Below are 25,274 nucleotides of genomic sequence, written 5' to 3'. Positions count from 1 at the left end.
ATACAATCTTTCTCTGTTAAGATGAAAAGTTGTATTAAAAGTGATGGAATGTGTGGAGACAAGGGGAACTTCAGTTTTGGGGAGCTCTTCCCTCTGGTCATTCAGGTCAAACGATCATCCACAAGGCAAGGAAGCAGAGGAAACTTGATGGTTTGATGGACCCCAGGTGAGCCCAGAATCAGAGCAACAAAGAGAGATGGAGAGCTCAGATATTCTATACCACAGTTTTTCTATGTCCAAATGCTGATAAGTAGTGGCTAGACTATAAATATTTTTGGAAAAGCTTTTTGAATGGTGTTGCCAAATTTTAAATATATATATTTAGATGTTTTTTAGACTGTAAATCATGCATCAAGACTTGTGGCTCCTCCCCAAATACCTTTTCCCAATTTATTGTCAAGTATGGGAAAGGAAGTTGGGATTTGAAACATTGCTCTATTAAGGGGTCGAATGGCTGGAGTTGCCAAGCAGAAGGATCCAAGTTATATCGCAGTGTTCTAGGAAAAGCATTCTAGAATATTCCCTTAACTAGAACACATAGATTTGCTTCTGTTTATAAGTACTTGTTTTTATGAGAGTTTCTGTATGACACTACAAATTTCCCTCTTACCAAGACTGTTTTCCCTGGGGAATAGTCCTGTCTTGTTAGACCTGAGCTTTTCACTTGATCGTGGGACTATACAGATGCATGGGAGGTGGAATCAGCTTGAATTGAATTTTAGGAAGGAAACACTTTAATCTGGATTGTTATTTCCTATTATGAAGTTTCAAATCAACAAGAGAGACAAAGTGTTACTTCCAGAAACCTCTGACACAGAGTGTCTGAGATGGGAGTCCGCTGATGATCACTTGCCTAGTTGGGTTTCTAAGTTCGCTGCGTGGCACACGGTCTGGACTGTTTACCAAATGTACTGAGCTGCGCAGAGACCTACCTTCAGGCAGCAGTTCACTTATGCCTAATCTAGGTGATGTTTGACCTGGATCTGTAGAATCTGATGGTTTTCCATAGGCTTTTTTTTTTTTTCCCCTCCCCAATATGCTATTGAATATGCAATCTTTAGTGCTTGGACAGAACATTCATTCTTTTCTACTGCCTTTGGTTTTTTACAAATAAATGACTTCATTGAAAATCTTCTGCCTTCATATATGATGAAAAATAATTAAGGTGACTACAATGAATGGGTCAACTGGATGGCTAGGTCAAAACATCTGTGAAAACTGTTAAATTCTCCATTTTTCTGTCAGCATAGTATCAAGCCGTACAAAAATGTAGACCCCGTATATCTAACCAATATATGACAGTTAAACTAAATGCTAATTGGAGAAGTCTTTACTGCCATGTGTGTTGAGGTGAATACATGAAGCTTAGCCAGTGAAGAAACAGAATTAAGAGGAACAAGTAGGAACCGGATTTGCTTGTGATTAAGGAAATACCTCTGTTTTCCAGGCGTAGGTTGTATTACTCGCATCACACTGATGTGAGTAAGGAGGAAATGAATAATTAGTAAAAGAATAGTGAATAAATAAATTAGTGATGAATGAATAAGACAGCTTAAATGCACATACTTTTAATAAACACTGCATAGTTTGGAGCATTGGTACCTAAAACTTACATAACATTTTTTGATCGTGCTGTATATTTATGCAAATGTTAATGCTCACAGAACCTTACAGTGCTTTTAATTTCATAATGATACGAGACATTGCCGGGTAATGTTCATCTAGAATTCCAAGGGAGTTAGAGTAGAAGAAATACTTCTCTCTTCTCCCAACTGTTTGAAAATCTTTTCTAACAGTACTATAAAGACTTGGTGTAAGTTTCTTACAAAGCCAGAGCATGGGGCGAAATTGTAGGACAGAATACGAGATCAGGGAGTTTTTCAAACATGGAAACCATCCTTGCCACTACCACCACCATAAAGGACTAGACAAAGAGAGACCCTAACTCTTACCCATTTTCAAAGATCCAAAAGAGGCGTGTATAGTAGCTATTGTGGTCAGGGTAGAGAGACTTCTGTCTTCAATGCTGTTCACCCCATTTTCTGCCTACCAAACAGCCTTCAAAATGTCCCTGTTGTATGGCACCAGAGTGCCTAGAACCCATCATAAATATACTCTGTATTCCACTGCATTGCATTTACTTACCCTTCTTGACTCTGTTATCCTCTCTGTCCCCTATGACCAGACTCTGAGCATCTTATGAGGCAAACACATGTTTGGTATAATTCTTACCCAAAGGTCCTAGAAGAGTCTTACATATGGCGCCTAGTAAATATCTGAATGAATGAGGAAATGAAGGGAAGCGTGAAGGCCATCACACATTAGAAAGAAGCTGTCTGAGTGATTGAAACGTAATGATAGTTCATGTGCCTCTCTTTTTCCTGGCCCTCAACAAGTTTTGGTAAATGTCACTCTTTGTAGTCTACCTATCAGTCTTTAACTTATCATTGGATCATGCGTGGCCTTATCAGGGAGATAAAGTGTTTCCTTGTGATACGAATATTTTAGTTTTTCTTTGAAAATGGCATTTCTCATGACTGTTTTAGAACTTGTATAGAAGGTCTATAGAAAGTGTATGGAAGGCATGAGCATTCTTTTTCTAAATTTTGGTATTATCTATCCAAAATGCTTAGCTTATGATTGACTCCATTTTATTTTGGGAAGTATGCTTTGAGGGGTGGCCAAACACCAGTAAGTCACGATTCTTATGAGAGTCTATTTCCTGTTTTCTCTGAGGCTGAGTTCTATCTGAAGTCATCCCAGTACACTGACTCCTAAAATTGTTGAGGACATTTAGGAAGAGTTTTGGATTCCTGGTGATAGCTAAATGAAAATTTGCGTAAATATGTCATATAATGAGACAGAATTACCATGCTAAAAGTTCTTTGTTATGAGTGGAAAAACAGTTCTTATTGGCAGCACCATTGTCGGATAGAGATATAAGAAGGTCCTCTCAACCCATGTTACTTAGCTGTTAATAGTGCAAATTATAGGGGCACCTGGGTGGCACAGTTGGTTGAATGTGGACTCTTGGCTCAGGTTGTGATCTCATGACTGATAGGTAGACTACAAAGAGTGACATTTACCAAAACTTGTTGAGGTCAAGCCCTGAGATCAAGCCCTTCATGGGACTCCATGCTCAGCAAGTAGTCTGCTTGAAATTCTCTCCCTCTGCCCCTCACCCTACTTACTCCTCCCCCTCTTTAAAATAAATAATTTTTTTTTAAATAGTGGGGATTATGGAGTCATAAGACCTAGGTTCAAATCCTAGATTTGCTACTTTGTGACACTGTAGAACTCATGAGTGTGCATCAAACCTCATGGGCTTTAATTCTGGTTTCATTTCTTAATACCCTGTGTGACCTTGGGCAAGAAATTTACTCTCAGCCTCTCTCAGTTTTCTCATTTTTTTTTCAGTTTTCTCACTTATAAAATGAAGATATTAATAATCTTGTATCTTTCATAAGATTGTGTATTTACTAAGTGGGTTGATGTACTGGTTCTATAACGTTGTTGAGAAAAAGGCCTGCCGTATTGTAAGTGGGATATAATGTTACATTATTCTACTACAATGCCAGCTGCATGAGGAGCTCATTGTCCATTTTTGTTCACTGCTATATCGCCTATAGCTAGAATAGTGTCTGGCATGTAGTAGGCATTTAACTCATATTTATTGAATTAGTGTACATTGCTTTTCTTGTCTATGAAATGAGAATAATGAGATGGGCTTCTTTATAGAGCGTTTATGAGCGTTAAAGGAGGTAATGCTTATGAAGAAACATAACACTATTATCATCATTATTACTATATGTAAAGGGCCATAAGTTATATTAGAATATAAATATTTGTTCTTACCCTATATCATCTAGCTATTTATTCTGCTTTTATGACTCATAACTTCGATCTTTAGAGTTGAAGAAATTAATTTGCCTATTTTCATAGACATTTTCTGTCATAAGATGAAGGCAAATACTATCCTAAATCTCATTACAGAATAATGAAAATGCTGATCATTTAATATTTCTTTTTTATCTTCTCATACTCTAAACATCCTTTGACTTCATTAAACTTTTGTGAAAGTTTCAGGTTGACCATCTGCTCAAGTGCACCATCTGCTAATCACTTTGTAAATCTGCTGAGTAGACACCAAAATTATGTTGGAAAACTGAAAATCACAAAAGCTTACAACTTATTTGTACTATATTGACATGAAGCTGCAGATGGGAGAAAAGGCTGTATACTTTAGATTTCATATGCAAGTCAAGGCTAATTGCCCAAGACTATTAAATACTTTTAGCAATGTGAAGTCAGTAGAAAATGTTGACTATATGGATTTGATCTCTCATGACTTAAATGCAAAGTTTTTTTGTGACAGCAAAAAAAAGTATATATTTTCGGATTCTGAGAGTTGGTTTTGAATCAGGAAAAAAACAAAATATATCCATGAATATTTTTATTTAGCATAGACTCACTGCTGTAAGGAGGATTGGTTCACGGTAGCAAGAGTAATTGACATCAATTGTAAAGACCGAGAGAGAAGTGAATTTCCACATCATCGAAAGCAAATGTGTATCAGGAGGTTAGTTCAGTCTACAGCATGAGTCTATGACCTATTCTGAGCAATTCCTGTTTCTTCTAGAAACCAGCCATTTTTGGTTGGTTAGTGTGTCTGGATAGTGTCTGGAAAACATTATATGGTGACAGAGTAGCCAGAGGAGAACTTTTTCTATTTCTTTTTAGCATATCCACCACTGGACCTTGCTACTTGTCTTCTCCACTGCTTCTCTTAGGGATTCCTTCCTTTTCCTCCCTTCCCTTTGTCAGATAATTTACATTCTCATCATCCTCACCTACATCATCTCTAGTGTAGGGAAGGGCAAGGCTGCTAAAAGGCACAGCTGTGTTCCTGACTGAACTCATCTATGGTCTAGACACCATATAACTATGTCACATAATAACCGTTTTATATATCTACTTAAGTGACCAAGTCTCTATTTCAGGAACAAACTAATGTAACATACTTTAAAATTTTGGTGATTTTTCTTTTTTTTAGAAACTGTTTAAAAAAACAGAAACAAAAGTCACCTGTATTCTAGACCCATTATAATTGATGGCTATGATTTGATTTAAAAAAAAAAGGGGGGGGCAAATATAAGTTTAAAATTGGTATACAATTAGAATAAACAATAGGGTTTTAAGGATGTTTTCAATATTTACTTTCTCATGTATCAAATAATTTACTGTACAATTTATATTCTATCAATTGTCTGCTTTTGTGTAAGTATACATGGTATGAGACACCCATGATGTAGTATACAGGGCATTGAACCTGAAATCTGAGCCTCTGAAGGGAGTCTTGTTCTGCTACTTTCTAATTAGGCAAATGATTTAACATTATTGAGTCTTTACTAGGTCATCCATAAAGAAGAGCTAATGATGGCATTCTTAGGGTTGACATAAGAATTAAGGGGCATGACCAGTGTGATACGTTTCATATTCAACAAATAGAATGCTATAATAGTCTATGCAAGCTGTATTTATATAACTTTTCTTCAAAAAGATAATTTTCATATTTAGTGGTAGAATATTTTCAAGACCACATTGTGCTTTCAGAAGGTAATTTATTGTGTATATTTGTGACTCACGTTTTCCCCTGATTATCTTTGGATGAATAAGAAAGTTACAAATAATTCAGATTCTGGATTATGATGATTCTGGAGTTACGCTTAGTTTTATACAATGAAACTACCTAATGACCCATCATTTGAAATCCCATCCTAAGCTATTTGAATATGTAGAATTTGGTATGGAGGAATGACGTGTGTCATCTTTTATCAGTGACTTGCTTTTTTATGTGCATTTTTCAATTACTTTGGGGGTAGTAGTACTTCTATCAGAATGGAATAAGAAATAATCAACTTGCTGAAAATATATAAACCAGAAATATTATTTATGTAACTTTTTTTAATACATAGGCAAGCAATTGCACATAGGACAAGAAGAAGTAGAATTATAATGTTCTCAATAAGTTCATTGTATGCCACAAGCTATCATTCAAGACTGGAGGTCTCTTGCTACCTTTGTGCCTTGTCTTTTGAATGCCCATGTGCCAGCATTCTGCTTTTTCCTTACAGCTTTCTGCCTTGAAATAAGGTGATTTTCTTGTTTCCTCTTCAGTGCCCCTACTTCTCCTTATGCCATTCTTCCATCACTTATCTATATCTCTAAGATTCAAACTATAAGGGAAAGTATCAGAAGGCTTCCCAGGACAACCATGTTCTAAAATCACAAGAGAGAAATGATTCTCCTATAGAAATAGAAGCATCTGGACGATTCTATACTAACTTCTTCATGGTGAAGAAAGCCGGGTCATTAACACAGAGAAGGCAGGGCCCAACCATTTCAGGTTTTCTATTCCCTATCCCCCTGTGATCACCAGTAAAAAAAACCCAGCTATTCCCTTCCAAAGGGACTTTCAGCTATCCTTCTGATGTCCTTGGATGCCAAGACAAAAGTTTCCACTCCTGGCCAACTTACTTTCCTAGTATTTCTCCACTCAGTCCCCTCTTCCTTGATACTACCCTCTTGACCACAGTACAATACACACCTGCGTGTGTGTACACACACACACACGCACATACACACGCACACAGACATATTCCTAAAATAATACTACAATCGATGCAGTAAGTACAGGGGCTAGCCTCTAATAATTTATTTCATTTTAGTTTTTAGAATGTTGATCAAAACTTAATAACTGATTTTCAGGACCCACTAGAAATTTGTGACCCATAGTTTAAAAAAATATATTAGATGACTTTCAGTAGTGTTTTCAGTTTGCAAAATTTTATGATTGCCTTTATTCTTATGGTGAAAATTTCACTTAAAAGGTATCTGTTCTCTGAACAAAAAGCAATACAGGATGAAAAATTGCTCTTGGGGATCCTGGCCTTATCAATGTTCTATTGAAATGCTGATATTTTAGGAAAGTGAATAAAGAACAGGAAATTGAACTAAGAAGGAGCTGTAGGAATAATAATGAGAAAGGACTACAGCCTATCGGAAAAACTGAAGCAAGAAACCTGAATAATCCTACATCCAAGCAACCAAAAGTTGTTATGTAAGACTGGAAATTGGGAAACTTTTAGATTTGAAAGGATTATTTGCCTGAATGCATTTTTAATACCTTCTAAATTTCAGTGACCAATGGCCAGAATCATTAACATACCTAGAAGGTCCTGGTAATCTGTTTCTTCCTCTGCCTCTTCTCTCTCCTAACCTCCTTGCCTTCCCTCTCACTCATCCCGCTGCCACCCTGCCGTGCCGGCCCCTTCTCCGGGCCCAGGACACATGGCGGCGAACCTTCCTGCTGGAGGTTCTCTTTGCCTCTAACTCACTCTCCTCCTCTCATACTGGAATGGCTAACTTCCTCAACCTCTGAAATGTCTGAAATGTCACCTGGGCAGTGAGGCCCACTCCAACAGACATTTTTTTTTTTTTTAATTGCAGCCTGGCCCATCCCTCTTAATATTCTCCCATTTGCATTTATCCTAACATTTATTGTGTCTGTCACACTGCTAGCATGTAAGCTCCATGAGAGTAGGGATTTTTTACCTGCTCTGATCATTATTGTATCCTGTGTTTGCAAAAGTATGTAGCATATATGAGGAGTTCAAGTAAGATTAACTGAACAAGTGTTTGAATCTACCAGCAGGTCAAGCAAAGAACTTGTACAGATATACTACTGAGGAAACATGTATTGTATGAAGGAATAGAGCTCCCTTACATGTACCCAAGAATCAAGCTGTGACATGGTTAGGACTGGAATCATTGTACTCTACCTTCCCACCCCCCTAGATAAAGAGAGTGAGAGGTTGAGTGGCTTGTGTAAGCCACAAAAAGTGGGGCAGTCTTCCAGCTCCTATTAAAATGGAATTATGGGGGCGCCTGGGTGGCTCAGTGGGTTAAGCCGCTGCCTTCGGCTCAGGTCATGATCTCAGGGTCCTGGGATCGAGTCCTGCATCGGGCTCTCTGCTCAGCGGGGAGCCTGCTTCCCCCTCTCTCTCTCTGCCTGCCTCTCCGACTCTTGTGATTTCTCTCTGTCAAATAAATAAATAAAATCTAAAAAAAAATAAAAATAATAAAATGGAATTATGGTTGTTTCATATCCTGGAATAGGGATTTGCAGTTTCCAGAATGCGACATGTTATGTTACTTATAAACTTTTTTGTTTCTTGTATTTGTACTGTGTCCAACTTAAGAGGAAGCTATCTTTTATTTAGATGTTTAGAGCCTTCCAGTGTTTATTGTCATCCTTAGTAGCATTAAGTAACAGATTATTTAATTTAGAGAAAGAAAGCATTAAACATTCCTGAAATTAAAGCAGAGTTGATAAGCAAGAGAAAGTACTTTCTTAATGTCTGTGCTTTTTCGGTTCTTGGTTTCTTTATAACCTTTTTTCCTGATTATTCTTTTTTTTTTTTTCTTTTCTTTTTCTTTTTCTTTCTTTTTTTTTTTTAAGACAGACGGTAAAAGACAAAGCTTTAATTCTAGGCTTCCGTGGAATCTATTAAAAATTGGGGAGGCTTGTGTTGGGATTTGGAGAAAATTTCAGTATTTCCTGCCTATGCTTGAGGAGCGTTACCAAATGGTTTAAGTGAAACTGAGGAAAGGGAAAGTGACTAACCAAAAATTTGCCCGATGCGTTACCCCCTGCGATGCCTGACGTAGTGCTTGTAATTAACACTGTCCGGCCCTCAGCAGGCGCGCGGGGTGTGGAGCGAAGGAGCTAGCAGGGGCTGCTCTGGGTCGCAGGTGCCCAGAAGCTGCAGCGCGCGCTCCGAAGCCGCCAGCCCACCGCCACCACCTCCCTCCTGCGACTGCTGATTGGCGGGGACCACAGCATCAGCAGCATCTCCCGGCGAGGGGAGGGCGGCGAGACTCCGGCAGCCACTGCCTCCGGGATCCTCAGCTCCCTCCCGGCGAGACCTCGGACTTTTCGCCGCGGGCAGCCGCGTCTCCGCCGGTCACCGTCGCGACCCTCTCCTCCCGACCCCTCCCCAACAAAGTGGAGGCACCCGGCAGCCGGGACAGCCGCGTCCGGGCCGGTCCCGACGGGGTCGGCGAGGCCGGGGCCAGACCCCGCAGGGTCCCGCCGCACCGTCCCGGCCCTCGAAGCGCTGCGGTCGCCGCGCCCCAGCCGCCAAGACGCCTCGTATCTTGTACCGCGGGAAGAGTGGGTCTTCGTCCAAGATGGGCCGGCAGGGCTTGGGGGGCGCCGGCGCCGCGGGGCGCTCCATGCAGCGCTCCCAGAGCCGGAGCAGCCTCTCCGCCTCCTTCGAGGCGCTGGCCGGCTACTTTCCCTGCATGAACTCCTTGGAGGAGGAAGAAGGAGGTGAGGCCGTCTGTAGTTGCCGTTTCTGCCTGTTCGCCTCTCGCGTCTCGGTGGGTGGACGGATGGCAGGGGAGGGAGCGCTGCCCGTAGCTGTGCCCCTGCTCCGCTCCGCTCTCGGGCACTGCGCTCGGGCGAGAGACCCCCCCAGGCGCGCTGGCCGAGCTGCCAAGTCCGTTTATTGGTTATCCCGAGAGCTCCACCAGCGCTGGCTTGGGAAGCCGCTTTCCTGATGAAGTTCATGATCGGGTGCTTGAAAGTGGAGTAAGGATGTGGTCTGGTGGGAGGCAAGGCAGCAGCCGTCTGGGGGGCACCCCACTATGTTTTGGTTCACTCCCGCAGTCTTCAGTATTAACATTTGGTCTCGGGGACAGAAGTATTCAAAAATTAAAGGGGGAGGCAGCAGTGAAAGTTTGAAACAGAAATCCCCGCTTGGGTAAATTCAAGCTCCAGATGAGGAGAAGGGGTCATGAAATGGACAGGTCAGAGGCTGACCATGCTGAAGGCGGGTGGGTCTGTACTCTGGACACTGGACACTGGACACTGGTCACAGGGCACAGTGCTGTCAACCTGACCATTGGTTGTCTATCTCCGGTGTTAGGAGATCCCATTATAATAATTAAGCTAAAGAGAAAAAGCGAAGAAGAGAACTCATTGTTTTAAACTTCTCACCAAGTGGTTTCAAGACCTTCATAAAGTTTTGAATAACACAACAAAGGTTTTCCTCACGGAGAACTTTTCATAAGATTTAACAACTAACCCCCACACACCAAAAAAATGTACTTTGTATATCAAAGTAAAAATTGGCTGCTAAAGAATGGCATCCCAACATTTGAAATACTGTTCATTAATTTGTTGATATGCTAATTGCAAACCATGTTCATCTTTACTCATAAATGCAGAGCAGGTTATTATCATGTTAACTCTATGTATGGTAATAGAGTTTATTCTGCTTTTATTCTGTGACAGTCTATGACCTCTTATCAGGATATCTGCCCTGAGCCCTGATTTAGAAGAAACTACCTGCTGGGAGAAGAGGTAGAGATAGATGCTTTCCCCCCTGTTTTTCCCAGTGGGGGGACAGGGAGCTGGAAGTTGGGAGGATGAACAGGCACATGGTCTTCAAAAGAATTCACTGGTTAGAGCTATCCAGGTTTCTTCTAGCTTATTGTTGAAATCTCAGTTTGCAATCTCACTTTGCTATAGATCACTAAAGGTTGAGTAGTAGGATAATTCCCTGTACAAACACAACTTTGAATTTTCATACTAATGCTTTGCTGGTTTTGTTTGTACATTTACATTTCATGTGTTTTCTGTAATTAAATGTTTAAAATCTCAGAGAGTGTAAACAAGTCAAGGAATTAGAAAATCCCATTGGGTAACTGAATGATCACAATTGTAGCTAAAACTTTCAGTGTTAATTGTGAGCCAAGCACTGTTCAAAGAACTTAGCTGTATTTACTCTTTTAGGCCGACAACAACGTTATGAGGCAGTATTTTTATTTGTATTTCACAAAGAGGAAACTGAGGCAGGGGGAAGTTCAGAAACTTGCCCATGGTCAACTTGGCAGGCATAGTAGGCCATAGAGTTGCATGTGAACTCAGGCAGTCCACAACACAACCTACACACCAGCTCTGGGCTATACTAGATTATTATTTGCATATACTTGGCCACAGTCACATACCCTGCAAGCGGTGAAGCTAGAACTCAAACCCAGCTGTGTCTGAAAAATCTGTATTTAAATAAAAACAAATTATTGTAGACACTCAGTTTTTAATTTTTACACCAAGTCTTCAGTCTTGAGTTTGCTTCAGATAAACTACCATCATTCCTCCCTAAGTTATAACCAGAATTGTTGAATTTATAAAATACCATCCTTAAAAGACAGGCAAAGCTTATATAAACATGAGAATTTTCAAAATTGAAAGTACAGTCATTCAACCTTGGCTTACACAGACCTATCCCAAAGGAAAATCCTATATCTACACATGGGAAGTTGGAACAGATTTCTGTCCCACAATATGGCTCACCGAGTTGGCCAAGACAAAATGTCTCATAAGGAAGTGTTTTAAAATTAAGCATATAGTTCTCTACAGGTAACTAGAGAGGGAGTGCTCCCTGTAAATGAATGGTCTTTCTACTGGGCTGCGCGGTCACTTATGCAGCCAAGAGAAGAGATCCTGACTTTCTTTGTCTTGTAGTATTTCTACCATCCCTGAAAAACACCCTGAGGTGTTTTCGGGTATTCTACTGTACTCTGCAGAGTTGCAAGAGTTGTAAAAGTTAGAAATCACTGCCTGGAGCAGTGCTTCCTTACTTTTTTTTTCCCCACTATTGAGTCACCCACAAGGGACATATGAAGTTCAGGCAGGTAACATATTCTCTTAAGCTTGTTCAGGAATATGTTATTATAGTCATAACTGTGAGGCCCATTCTAATGTATTAAGAAAGGTAAATCCATCATAACATGATTTTCACACTGGCTGAGAACAATTTGTCTAAAGAGATAAGGGGTCTACTAACCCGTGTAATTTGACGAGTGCAACTGATTTTATTTTTTATTTTTTTTATTTTTTCTTGTGCAGCTGATTTTAAATTAGCCTGATTTTAAAGCTCATCTCCCCCCACCCCTTTGGTCTTATCAGACATAGTGCAATAACTAATTCAAATGCCCTCTGCCTTCTAGTTCCATAGTCGCAATTTGTTCTTATTCTGCACATCTGGACATCATCATTCCGCACAAGAAGTACCAAAAAGTTTATTGAGAAACTATATTCTTCTTTATTCATTCGTTCATTCAAACATATTTAGTGTGGCTATTTGATGTGTTAGCGTCAGTAGTCCTTGAAATAGTTGGATATGCTCCCCATACTTTTAGATCTTCCAATCTAATGGAGACGTATTAATAGGAACAACTATGTAGTTAGAACTGACCAGTGTTAGGAAGGTGAAGTACTGAGTACAGTAAGAATTATAAGAAAATTTAGGAGTTAGGGAAGGGTGTCCTAAGAAAGTGAGAGTGAAACTTGGATTTCGGCCTCAGTGACAGCTCCCCGTCCCTCACCTGGGGGGTCAGGCCCTCCTGCACACCTGTGAAAGCAATTTGCTCAGAGCCCATAGCTAGGAAGTTGCTAAACTGGGATCTAAATCCATAATTTGGCTCTGGAGTTTATAATCCTAACTACTCTGTGTATTGTTTCTTCCTTATTATACTACATTTACTAGTAATATGCTGTGGAGTTGATGACCATGTACAGTATATTATTAGTAGTTGGCATTTATTGAACACCTGTATGCCACATTCTTTTGGTTTCATGATTCTCCAAAGGGATTATTATTTTCAACATTTTACACATGTGAACACTGAGACTCAGAGACATTAAGCAACTTGGCCATGGATTATAAATTTCAGTGGGGCTGACTGCATTGAGGATGAAAGGAACATGCCTGTAAGCAAAATAAGATTCCTGATTGGTCTTTATAAAAGCTTTTTTGTATGCTTATAGTTCTTTGTTATGTTATTTTATTTGTGCTTCTTTGTCACTGGATATATACCAAATAACAATTCTCCAATCTCTGAATAGCTTTTTTTTTTTTTTTTTTAAGATTTTATTTATTTATTTGAGAGAGAGCAAGCATGAACCGGGTGGGACAGGGGCTGAGGGAGAAGGACAAGCCGACTCTGTGCTCAGCACAGAGCCCGATGTGGGGCTCGATCTCAGGACCCAGAAACATGACCTGAGCTGAAGGCAGATGCCTAACCAACTGAGCCACCCAGGCACCCCAGCATTTTTTTAAGTAATAATAGTAGCCCCTTACATGTTACTTAACAGTGTATGAATTATGTCTACTTATTTTATCATTGAATCCTACGAGATATATAAATTACTTGCCATCAACATTGATTCTGTGAGTCTGCCTCCCTAATGTGGAATATTATTGTATGTAGAATTTTTAAACATTACAGGTAATTCTAACAAAGAAGGCATCATTTCAAGGAAAACTTAGCATTCTTAATAGGAGAAGCAGCCCCACAACTTCCCACCCATAGAGTCAATGGTAAGTGGTTATGGTTTTATAATGTAAGAAAATGGCACATTTTCTAACACTTGGTAGATCTGGTTTCTCAGAGGCTATTTTAATGTTGTGACCTGTGGTTCGGGGCTAGTGATTCTTGTTCAGTTAGGTACATATAATGATGTGATGAATTTGGTGTACTTGATTTTATGGCCTGCCTTCTTTGGTTAAAATATGGCTTGGTGATCTTACAGAAGAGAGCTTATTGACTTAATGCTATTTAACTGAATAAATTAATTCATTTAATTTCTTTTACATGCACTAGGTTGAAAATTAAATTACAGGAAAACCATCCAAGAAACAGGAATAATTTTAAATCACCAGAAAAATTGGGGAAAGGTTTTTTGCATACAATAGTGAAGCTATGAGGAATTAATATAAAAGGAACTAAAGAGACTAATAGAAAAGACCTATTTAATTCACCCCCACTCTTTAAGAGGTCATGCAACTGATAAGAAGAGTATAAAAAGTACTATCTTAGTCTAATCTTTGTATATGGTAAATGATACACTTAATTCTTAATAAGTAGTCCCATTTGATTATGGGACTTTGTCCATGTTCCACTGGAATAAAAACATCTCCATACACTAAAATGTAATCCTCCCAAGTACAGACATCATGGCTAGCAAAGTATCCACTTAATGTCTATTAATAATAGTATATAGTTCTACCATTCTTTTCGAAGTAGATACCATTTTATTTATTTTATTTTTTTTAAAGATTTTATTTATTTATTTGACAGACAGAGATCACAAGTAGACAGAAAGCAGGCAGAGAAAGAGAGGAGGAAGCAGGCTCCCCGCTGAGCAGAGAGCCCGATGCGGGGATCGGTCCCAGGACCCTGAGATCATGACCCAAGCCAAAGACAGAGGCTTTAACCCACTGAGCCACCCAGGCACCCCAGTAGATACCATTTTAACTGGCTGCTATTGTTATTTATTTTATTTATGTTAATTTTAAATTTAACATGTGATCTAGACTTTTTAAAATTCAGTGATCATAGTTTTTGCACATCCTCACAATGACAGTTTTAGTCTGAATTTGTATCTTTCCTTAGGAGATATTATTTTTCCTAGATGATTGATTATGTATTTTTATGTGATTTTTTGAATTGATTGTATATAATTATATAATAAATCATTTCATTAATGAGTCTATGCCATATTTAAAAATAGCACAATATTTTAATATTAGGTTTACATTCTAGGCAGATAAGTGAAGCAAACGATTTTGAAATTAAAGATAAACAAAAGAACAGTTCCATTTGGAGTGCTTATTAAATACTACCTTGTTATCTGAGAGTCCAAATTTTTCACTGGTAGGTGTCCGAACAGGATCTTTAAAACAGCTTATAACTCTAATACAAATGTAACGTTTAACCCCAGTTTGCTTTCATCCTTCAATAAGTTCACTAAATTCAGAGCTAGTAATGGGGATGAGCTTCCCTATGGAGACATTCTTGTGTATTATTACGACTTACAAAAGAAACCCACTAGAAGGTGCTAATGGCAGCATCTCATTGCTGCCAAGGTCTGTGGTTTAATATAAGTACCCTCTGTTGTTCTTAAGTATACACTTATTATTGATCAGACAAGATCGTTCTATACATTTGCTCTATCTCCTAACATAAGAGTGTTTGATGAAGAGGAGGGGGACTTACCTAGTGCTCTGTGTATATAATATTATTTGAACAACTGAAGAAAAAAGCTATTATAAAAATGATAGTGTCAGTGTAAGTTTTGAAGTACTATTTCTTAAGAATTAGATTTTACCTAGGAGACTACAGTGAAAGGACTGTTTATTTTAGCAATTTTCATGATCAATTGCTCCCTTACTATCCTGTGACTCGGGGCTAGGCAGGTAACATACATCAGTGAGGTAGACCAGATGTCATACAAATGGGAAAAGCAAGCACTCTGAAAAGCTTGAGAAATCCTATCCATCCAAAAAGGAATGGCGAACACTCTGTTCTAGTTAGTTGATGCCAATTGAATATCAGCCCAGGGTTGGCAAACTTACTCTTTTTTCCATAAGAGAAAAGCTGTAAATCTGAATGTTTACTTCAAATCTTTAACTTTTACAATGTTGGCAGCTAAATGAAAAATTATAAACATTATTTGAGCCAAACGAAACATAACCTGTTGACCAAATGTGTGCCACCAGTTGGTAGCCTCAGCCGAGGAACTGCTTTCTTTCTTCCCATTCTTATTGTCACCTGGATAGTTTAGGGACACATTTGCTCCCCTTCAGAATCTTCTGAGAGTCTCCCAGTCTGCTCTCCACCTGCTGGGTCTCCCCTCCAACCTACCTCCATTGCCTCTGTGTCAGTTCCCTTAAATATCATCTTAATGTTGACACTGGTCTTCCTCCAGAAACTTCAGTAGATTCCCATCTCCCAGTAGGTAGTGTCCTTTGGCCTGACCTTCAGAGCCTTTAACAATCAGGTGCTTCTATACAGCATATCTTCTAAGGCCCTTTGGGAACCCAGTCATTCAATAAAACTAGACCTTCTTGCTCTTTGCCTCCAAATTTTTGTTCATGCTTTTCTTTCTATTCTTTTTCTACCACTGCATATGCATCATATCTAATTACGCTTCAAAGCTCAACTCATATCTTATCCACGAAGTTTTCAGAAACCATAGAAGCTTCTGTAGGCAGAGGAAAAGGTGAATGGGCATATGCCTGGCTTTGAGCTTTAGTTTCCTCCTTTTATGTGAAATGTTTGTAGTAATACTTACCTTGGAGAGAGGTGTGTGAACTGCATTGTCATGGTTATTATTCCCTTAATGATCCCATGTCAAAATATGTTTACCTTTTTCTGAACTAGATTTGTGCTCTCCAATACAGGAAGCACTAGTTATTTGGCTATTTAAATTTAAATAGATCGAAACCAAATTAAATTGAAAATTATTTCCAGAGTCACATTAGCCACATTTTTTTTTCAGTGTCCAAGATTCATTGTGTATGCACCACACCCAGTGCTCCATGCAATAGGTGCCCTCCTAAATACCCACCACCAGGCTCCCCCATCCCGCCATCCCCCGAGCGCTCAGTAGCTACACATGAATGGTGACTACCTTATTGGACAGGGCAGAACTATAGAACAGTTTCAACCTTCACACAAAGTTATTTGTATTGGACAGTGTGGCTTCAGATACCCAATGGTACTCATATAGCACTTTGAATATATTGCCTTAGATTGTCATTATTTATTATCTTACCTCACCTACTAAATTGTAAAATTATATAATAGGGAACTCTGTGATCAAGCGTGACATATATTTATCTGCCACAGTGCCTTTCACCAAGTAAGAACTTAGCAAATATGTAGTGAATGAATAAATGAACAAATATCCGGTTGGTTTCTATGTTCATATCATGGAGTGGAAGGAAGCTTCTAGAGCTGGAAGGGACCAAATTTTTTAAGTAATTGTATTCAGCCTTGCAGCTCTATATAAACTAGGGATATATCATATCTATCTATCCTCTATCTATCTATGTATCTATCAGCAAACCTAGAGATAAGTTATTTGTTTATAGAATATTCCATTTAAATGGTACAGTAGCAACTGGGTAAAGAAAATTAAAATTCTCATTTAGAAAGGAGAAAATAAGGAGATGACTGGGTGGCTCAGTCAGTCAAGTGAGTCAGGTCATGCTGTCAGGGTCCTGGAAATCTCAGCTCAGAGAGGATTCTGCTTCCTCCCTCTCTCTTTGCCCCTCCCCCCAGCTCATGCTCTCTCTCTCTCTCTCAAATAAAGAAAATCTTTAAAAAAAAAAAAAAAAGAATGGTGTTTAAAAAAAAAAAAAAAGAAAGGAGAGTAGGAAACACAAAACAATTATTATCCACAAAAATTCTCAAATCTCACCTGGAAGGTACAAAGATTGACAGAGTACATTCCTTGGTTTACTCACCTGGCAACCTCGTTCTAACATACTTTTTGGAAAATATGTCTTTGCCTTTATTCTTCATTGGCCACAAAGATTTGCTTTGAAGAAGAGACTATGTAGTATTAATAGCCTGTTTCTTCTAGTACATATTAGGAAATTCCGTAGGTACCTTAAGAGTTGAACAGACTTTTTTTTTTTAAGATTTTGTTTATTTATTTGACAGACAGAGATCACAAGGAGGCAGAGAGAGCCGAGGAAGTAGGCTCCCTGCTGAGCAGAGATCCCAGGACCCTGAGATCATGACCTGAGCTGAAGGCAGAGGCTTAACCCACTGAGCCACCCAGGCTTCCCTGAACAGACTTTTCTAAGTGGGCTTCGTCCTTCAAAAATTCAGTAGTCATACAGTCTGTTTATTTCCAGTCAGTTTCAAGTATGAGTAACTCCGCCAAACACCTCATGTGACAAAGATTTTTTAGCCTGAAGATTTTGTTCTTTTAGTTTGTAGCTTCTGTGCCCTGCCCACTTCTTTTCTCTCAACTTAACGGCATCCACCTTGGTATCATCTGAAAACCATGGGTTTGTGTGGGAAGGAAACCCCTTAAGCTTTTTTGGTCAGCAGTCTCTTTTCTCTCTCCCCTTTTGAATGTCAAGGCTCCACTTATTTATTCCTGCAAGTTTCTTGCTGCAAGTTTTAGATAATTTCACATGACTGCAGTCATTATTCAGAGATGGATTTGTATGGCATTTTACAGTTTTCAAAACTATTTCGCATAGATTATAGTGTCAGGTCTCTATTCATCACTCTCTGGGCCTATTTCTGGGCTCTCTGTTCTGTTTTGTTGATCTGTTTATCTATTGTTTCACCAGTGCGATATTGTCTTGATTACTGTAGCTTTAAGTAAGTCTTGAAATTCGATAGTGTCAAATTTCAAGTGTTCATAGCTGACAGCCCTCCAACTTTATTCTTTGCCTTCAATTTTGTGTTGACTATCCTAGGTCTTTTGCCTCTCCCTAATAAACTTCAGAATCACTTTGTCAATATCTACAAAATAATTGCTGGGATTTTGATTGGGTTTGCATTGAGTCTGTAGATCAGGTTGAGAACTACTGTCTCAACAATATTAAGGTTTCACATTCATGAACATGGACTATCTCTCCATTTATTTAATTCTTTGATTTCATTCATCAGAGTTTTGTAGTTTTTCTCATACCTAACATTCTTTCATTTTTTTGTATGCTAGTATAAATGATATTGTTCTGGGTTTTGTTTTGTTTTGTCTTTTCATTTCAAATTCCATTTGTTCGATGCTAGTATATAGGGAAAAAATTGAATTTTGTATACTAACCTTGTATCCTACAACCTTGCTATAATCATTTATTATTTCCAGGAGTTTCTATACCTGGGGTTTTTGTGTTTGTTTTTTTTTTAATTTTCTACATAAGCACTCATATCACCCATGAGCAAAAAAGTTTTATTTCTTCCTTCTCAATCTGTATAATTTAATTGTCTTTTTTGGGTTTAGTGCGTTAGCTAAAATTTCCAGTAAGCTGTTGAAAGGAGTTATGAGAAGGAACATATTTGCTTTGTATTGAATCTTGGTAGGAGAGTCTTGAGTTTCTCACTATTAAATGTAATGTTGGCTTTAAGTTTTTTAATAGATCTTTTTTATCAAGTTGGGAAAGCTATCCTCTATTCCTAGTTTACTGAGTTTTTACCATGAATAGGTGTTGGATTTTGTCAAATGCTTTTTCTGGATATATTGATATGACCGTGTGATTTTTATTTTCTAGCTTATTGATGTGATGCATCACACTCATTAATTTATGAATATTGAACCAGCATTGCATAGCTGGGATAAATCCCACTTCATCATGGTGTATAACTCTTTTTATACATTGTTGGATTTGATTTGCTAATATTTTGTTGAGGATTTTGCACTGTTTTCATGGGAGATACTGGTCTCCAGTTTTCTGTTCTTGTAATAGCCCCTTTGTTTTACAGATGAGGATCAAGACACAAAAGGATCAAGGTCTTTTTTAACCTCACACACTAACAAATCCATAGTTTTTCACTATGTATTTAAAACTGTTTGACTGCCATGGCATCATTTGATGAAATCTCCATTTTTTGGTGTGGTTAAATCCAAAATAACTTACTGAGAGATAGAAATGCATATGTATATAATAAGGAATAGCTCTTTCTGGCACATTTGTTTGAATTTTATCATATATTTTTTCATCTTTATGGTAATTTTTTAAAGTTTTACATTTTAATTCCAGTATAGTTAGCATACAGTGTTATATTAGTTTCAAGTGTACCATACAATGATTCAACAATTCTATACATTACTCAGTGCTCATCATAAGTGTACTTTTTCATCCTCATCACTATCCCCCGCCCCCACCGCCACTCTGGTTACCAATAGTTTGTTCTCTATAGTTAAGAGGCTCTTTCTTTTTTGCCATCTCATTCTTGAAGTCAGAATTTAGTAATAAAATTAACATTTCTTCATTCATGATAAGACAAGAAAGCATAAATGATCTAAAATCTTAAATATGTTCATAAAATGATTTAAGTTTATGGACATGCAGTGAGATCATGAGATGAGGTTTCAAGTCACTAATTACACTGGAAGCAGAAAATAGTGTCCCAAATACTAAAGATGGAAGCCAGCCTCTTTGAGAAATAAGCACTGGTGTTGGCATTGCTAGGGTTTTGTTCCAAGTTTCACCTTCAAGCAGTTTCCTCAAACAGAAAGTGGTAATAAGAGCCACTGTACAACACTCGTATGAAGACTAGAGGCAGGTAGATTTTATATCCAAATTATCTCCACATGGTAGTAAGTCAAGACACAAGAGCTCTTTCTTTCCCTTCTTTGTTTTGAATTTAATAATTGAATTTTCCCCAACTTTTATTTTAAACATACAAAAAAAGGTAGTACAGTGAGCATCCACTATACAGATTGACAGTTTTTAGTGGACTTTATCTTTCCTGTCTCTCCCCTGATTCTCTCTCTCTCTCTCACACACACACACAAAGTATGTATTCTTGCTGAACATTTGAGTGTAAGTTAAATTGCAGCATGCATCTCCTAATAAAAAAAAAAACTACATAAAATTTACAAAAATGCCTATCTAATATTCCTTCATACTCAATTTTTTTAGTTATCTCAAAATTGTTTCTTATGAAGGCAAAAATTTTGTTACATATTTTTTTCTTCAATCCAGGATCTAGTCAAGGTTCATTCATAACTCTTAGTTGGTAACACATAATCTAAAACAGTACTTTCACCTTTTCTTTTCATGATACTGACTTTCAAAAAATCCAGACAAAGTTGTCTTATAGGATATCTAACAATCTGGATTTGTCTGATTGTTTTCTCTATTTCCTGTGTTTCCTGTAAACTGGACATTAGGTCTAGAAATGTGGTTAATTTCAGTTTAAATTACAGGTGATGTAAACTTCATACATCCATCAGTAACGACAATGTCAAGTTCTCTCATTCTAAGGGATGCTAAGTTTGGTCAGTTGGTTTAGAGGTGACTACCAGTGTCCTTCTATGGAGGAGATGTATCTTTCCCTTTATAATTACTAAGTAACCTCTGAGGTGATACTTTAGTACCATGTGAATATCCTTTTTCCCAAAAATCTCTCATCAAATGATTTTTAACATCCAATGCTGATGTTTACCTGAATAATTACATTGGGAATAGTGATTTTAATCTAAATTTTATCTGAAACATAATTGAACTTATTTTAATAAGCTTAAAACTCTGTCCCTGGAGTGCCTGGGTATCAGTCGTTAACTGTCTGCCTTCAGCTCAGTACATGATTCCAGAGTCGTGGAATTGAGCCCAGCATCAGGCTCCGTGTTTGGCAGGAAGCCTGCTTCTCTCTCTCCCACTCCCCCTGCTTGTGTTCCCTCTCTCGCTGTGCCTCTCTCTGTCAAATAAATAAATAAAATCTTTAAAAATAAAAAAATAAAAACTCTATACAGTATAAATTATACCATACAGTATAAATTAATTTAGTATTGATCATTTATTTTCATACATTCAGTATTATTTATAGCATGACATATTTTTCTATTTTTCTCTTGAGTATTTTCAACTTATATATTGTTTTTTAATTCAAATTAGTGTTTTCATTAATGGGTATACTTATACTATGGTAAATTTTAATACAGCATGTTAATTTCACATACAAAGAGTGGACTAAAAGGAGTAATAAATGTAAACGAATGTCAGGAATTAGAGACTTAAAAAATCTGTCTCCAAGGGAAGTCTAAGGAGATATGTTGATGACAAAATGTAATGTGACATCATGGATCAGAAAAAAAATTTCAGATTAAAAAAAAAATAAATAAATAAAGCATAGACTTTAGTCGACAGTCATGTATCAGTATTTGTTCATTAACTGTGACAAATGTACTATAGCCATGTAAGATGTTAATAAGAGGGGAAATGGGGTGTGGAGTACGCTGGAATTTTCCGTACGGTCATAACAATCTTCCTGTAAATCTAAAGCTATTCTAAAATTAAAAGCTTATTAAAAGTTATTTTAATATTTTTAAAACATGAGCCTAAGGTTTAAGAACAATGGTTAAAATCTCTTTAAGCATACTAATAGAAAAGCAAGGAAAGCAGTTACAAAATAAGACATCAAATGCCGAGATTTTATGAACAGAACTGTATTCAAAGTGGTCAATATTTAAATGATGCTGGAAAAAGGAAAAAGTGTCAAAAATTTAGAACCTCTTAGTTACAAGGGAATAGAACTGTGTCTTCCAGCAGTTGTCTGTGGATCTGCCAGAATAGGTTAGGTTATGCTGTAATAACAAAGGACTTAAATTATTCGTGGCTTAACTCAAAGAATTCTTGTCTCACTCCTTCTTCATGTGCATTAAGAGTCATGCTTGTGGCTGTCCTCGGCCCCAGGCTGGTGGAGGTACCTGTGGCTAACTGCTTCCACATAAAAGGGGCGGGACATGGTGACTCACACTTCCCGCTGTGGAAGCTTCTCCCGGAAGTTGCAGGGTTCATTGATGGAGCAAGCCTAACTTCAGAGTTTGGGGGACAGGTGACTACATTAAAACAGACCCAATGTCTGTCATGATTGTGATTCTGCTTATAGTTCACTGTATTGTAGCTGTTAACTATGTAACTTTCATAATAGTTTTGACAGAGCTGTTGGAACAAATGGATTTGTGTTAAGCTCTGAAATAATTTTTAGAGATCAACTGCTCACTTCTGTTAATTTCTATTTTATTGTAATTGTTAATGCAGATCCTGGTTTAACTCAGAAGAAATTATCAGGTGCTTGTCCCTATTTTGTTTAGACTTTCAGGGGGTTGAATTATATTTATTATAATAAGTATTTAGTAAGTGTATTTATTACAGTAAGAAGCCCCGGGAAACCTAAGTACACAAGTTTTTATATGCAATTATAGCATTCAACTCGTGGAATATCCCCTATTGATACATAATCCACAGATGAAAACGTATGTCCACAGGGGCCACCATTGAGGTGGGATAAAGGGCTGAAAGCATTTCTTATACTTGAAAGTTTGAAGAATTGAGAGGAGTTAGGTGAAATAAAGTTCCATTTGAAAGTCTTCTACTAAAGGGGAGCTAGCTACTTCTGGACCTCAACTTGCTCATTGCTACAATAAGGGAATATACATCGAGCACAAAGGCACAATGGATCCCTGAGGTAGCATCTGAAATTCTATGAATCAGTCATTTTAGAAATTCTCATTTTAATGCATTTTTAAATTCTTTCAGTGTAATGCACATGGCTTCTCTAAATTATACTGACTCTGGAAAATGGTAATTTTCAATAATATGCAAATTCAGTGCCTTATTAATTCAAGGCACACAAACTGGGGTGCAAACTACAAATTAAAGATAGTTTTCAGAATCCACCAGCCTGAAAATCCTGACCCATCAGTAAGTCTGCCTGCAAAGCGGGGATGAGACCATCCACGTGAGAGCAAGCAAGAATGGGTTCTGTGGGAACAAGATTGAGAAAGAAGTCACCATACCGTGAAGTTTGGCATTTCATTTGGAGCTTCATCTTGGGACTTAGGAAAGTTTCTAAACCCAATAACAGAAAAGGTCCAGGATCTTTTGATTGTTGTTGTCAAGTCACTCAAGGGGTTTTTAGATATTTGAGAGGAAACTGACCGGTTGTTTATGGTTGTTTATTTTAATCAAGTGGCTTTCTTTGAATACAGAAGGTGCCAAGTTAAATGAGTCATCAGAGTAAGCAGAGCAGAATAACAAGGACACCTCCTGTGTTTTGCTTTCTGCCTGTGATGTTTGGCAATTCAGGAACTTGATTTTTACCTGCAGGCACCTTCTCCAAATACATTATGTTTTAAAATACCTAATACCAGAGTGATTTTAAGGGCTCTGCAAAACATAATCTGAGCCTTAGTTCTATAGTTCGCTACTGTGTATTTTTAAACATCTGTAGATTCTCACACAGGCACCTATATTTTAGATGTTTATGGATATGTATGTAGTATATGTATGTAAAACTTTTAAAAAATAATGTATTTTTTAAACATGGCTATTGAGTCCTTAAGAATAATTTCATTTGGGCCACTCCTATGGTCCCCATAGATTTTTTTTGTAGATTTTGCCATTTAAAAGAACATGTATCTAAAAGATTATCTATTGCTGCTTAACGATTTTCACAAATTTAGCAGCATAAAATACTCATTTATTAGTTTGTAGTTCTGTAAGCCACATGTCTGGAATGGTGTGGTGTGGCTGGGTTTTCTGCTGAGGGTGTGAGTGGCAGAAACCCGGTGTTGGAAGGGCGGAGTTCTAGTCTGGAGGCTCTGGGGGAAAACTGCTTCCAGGTCATCGGCAGGTTCTAGTTCCTTGAAGTTGTAGGCTGATGCCCCCGTGTTACTTGCTGTCTCTCAGCGGCCAGAGGCTGTTCCCGGGTCCTTTCGACGTGGTTCCTCCATCTTCAACCAGCAGAGGTACACTGAATCGCTCATGGGTGTCAGATCTCCCTCAGTGACCCTTCTAGAATTAGCTGGAGAAAGCATTCTGGCTTTAATAGGCCCATGTAGGGACGCCTGGGTGGCTCAGTGGGTTAAGCTTCTGTCTTCCGCGCAGGTCATGATCTCAGGGTCCTGGGATTGAGCCCCACATCCGGCTCTCTGCTCAGCAGGGAGCCTGCTTCCTCCTCCCTCTCTCTCTGCCTGCCTCTCTGCCTACTTGTGATCTCTCTCGCTCTCTGTCAAATAAATAAATAAGATCTTTTTAAAAATTAAAAAAAAAAAAACAAGGCCCATGTGGCTTTATCAGGCCTATTTGGATAATCTCCCTATCTTTAGGTCAACCGATTAGTAACCTTAATTACATTGGTCAAATCCCTTTTGCCACGTAAGGTAACATAACCATGGGGCCATCTTAGAATTCTGCCTACTACCCTTACCTTATGTAGACGCCCACATCCACTGTTCTCCAAATCCAGTGTTCAGGGTGGGTGACATGACAAAGCATTTGAAGCATTAAATATGAATCACCACGATCCATTGTATTTAGACAAAATTACTTTTATTGTGAATGTCATGCAAAAGGGTTTGTAGTACTGAAAAATACATTTACTTTTTAAAAAAGCCTGCGTGTGCATTAGATCAAAGTACATTTAAAAGACATAAAGACCTATTATAAACACGCAGCATGTTGCTTACAATTCTCTGATTGCATCAGATGACAATGAGTAGTTTTATCTCCTCTGTGTCTGCCATTAATCATGATCTTGTTCCTACACTAATGACACAAAGTCATAGACGTTGTAGCTAAAAGACAGCAGAGATAGTTTGTTACCACCCCCTCCCCCATTCCCTGACTTTTTCATAAACGAGGAAGCAGAGACTCAGGGTCTAACTC

General features: G+C 38.2%; 1 protein-coding gene across 50 annotated transcripts in view; it reads left to right on the top strand.

The window, feature by feature from the left end:
• RIMS2 (regulating synaptic membrane exocytosis 2) overlaps positions 1 to 25,274 on the top strand; it is a 596,172-nt gene that overhangs the window by 557,748 nt on the left and 13,150 nt on the right. Inside the window, exon 1 of one of the 50 annotated variants that reach the window (XM_082719310.1) lies at positions 9,240 to 9,394. The exons of the other annotated variants lie outside the window; for them this stretch is intronic. Within the exon in view, the coding sequence (XP_082575436.1) occupies positions 9,253 to 9,394 (142 nt within the window). The 5' untranslated portion in view covers positions 9,240 to 9,252. Of the gene's footprint in view, positions 1 to 9,239; positions 9,395 to 25,274 lie in introns of those variants that run through there. 50 annotated transcript variants of the gene reach the window in all.

The sequence above is a fragment of the Mustela nivalis genome, assembly GCF_964662115.1.
Source record: "Mustela nivalis genome assembly, chromosome: 2".
Taxonomy (NCBI): domain Eukaryota; kingdom Metazoa; phylum Chordata; class Mammalia; order Carnivora; family Mustelidae; genus Mustela; species Mustela nivalis.
This window is presented reverse-complemented; position numbering and strand designations above follow the sequence as displayed.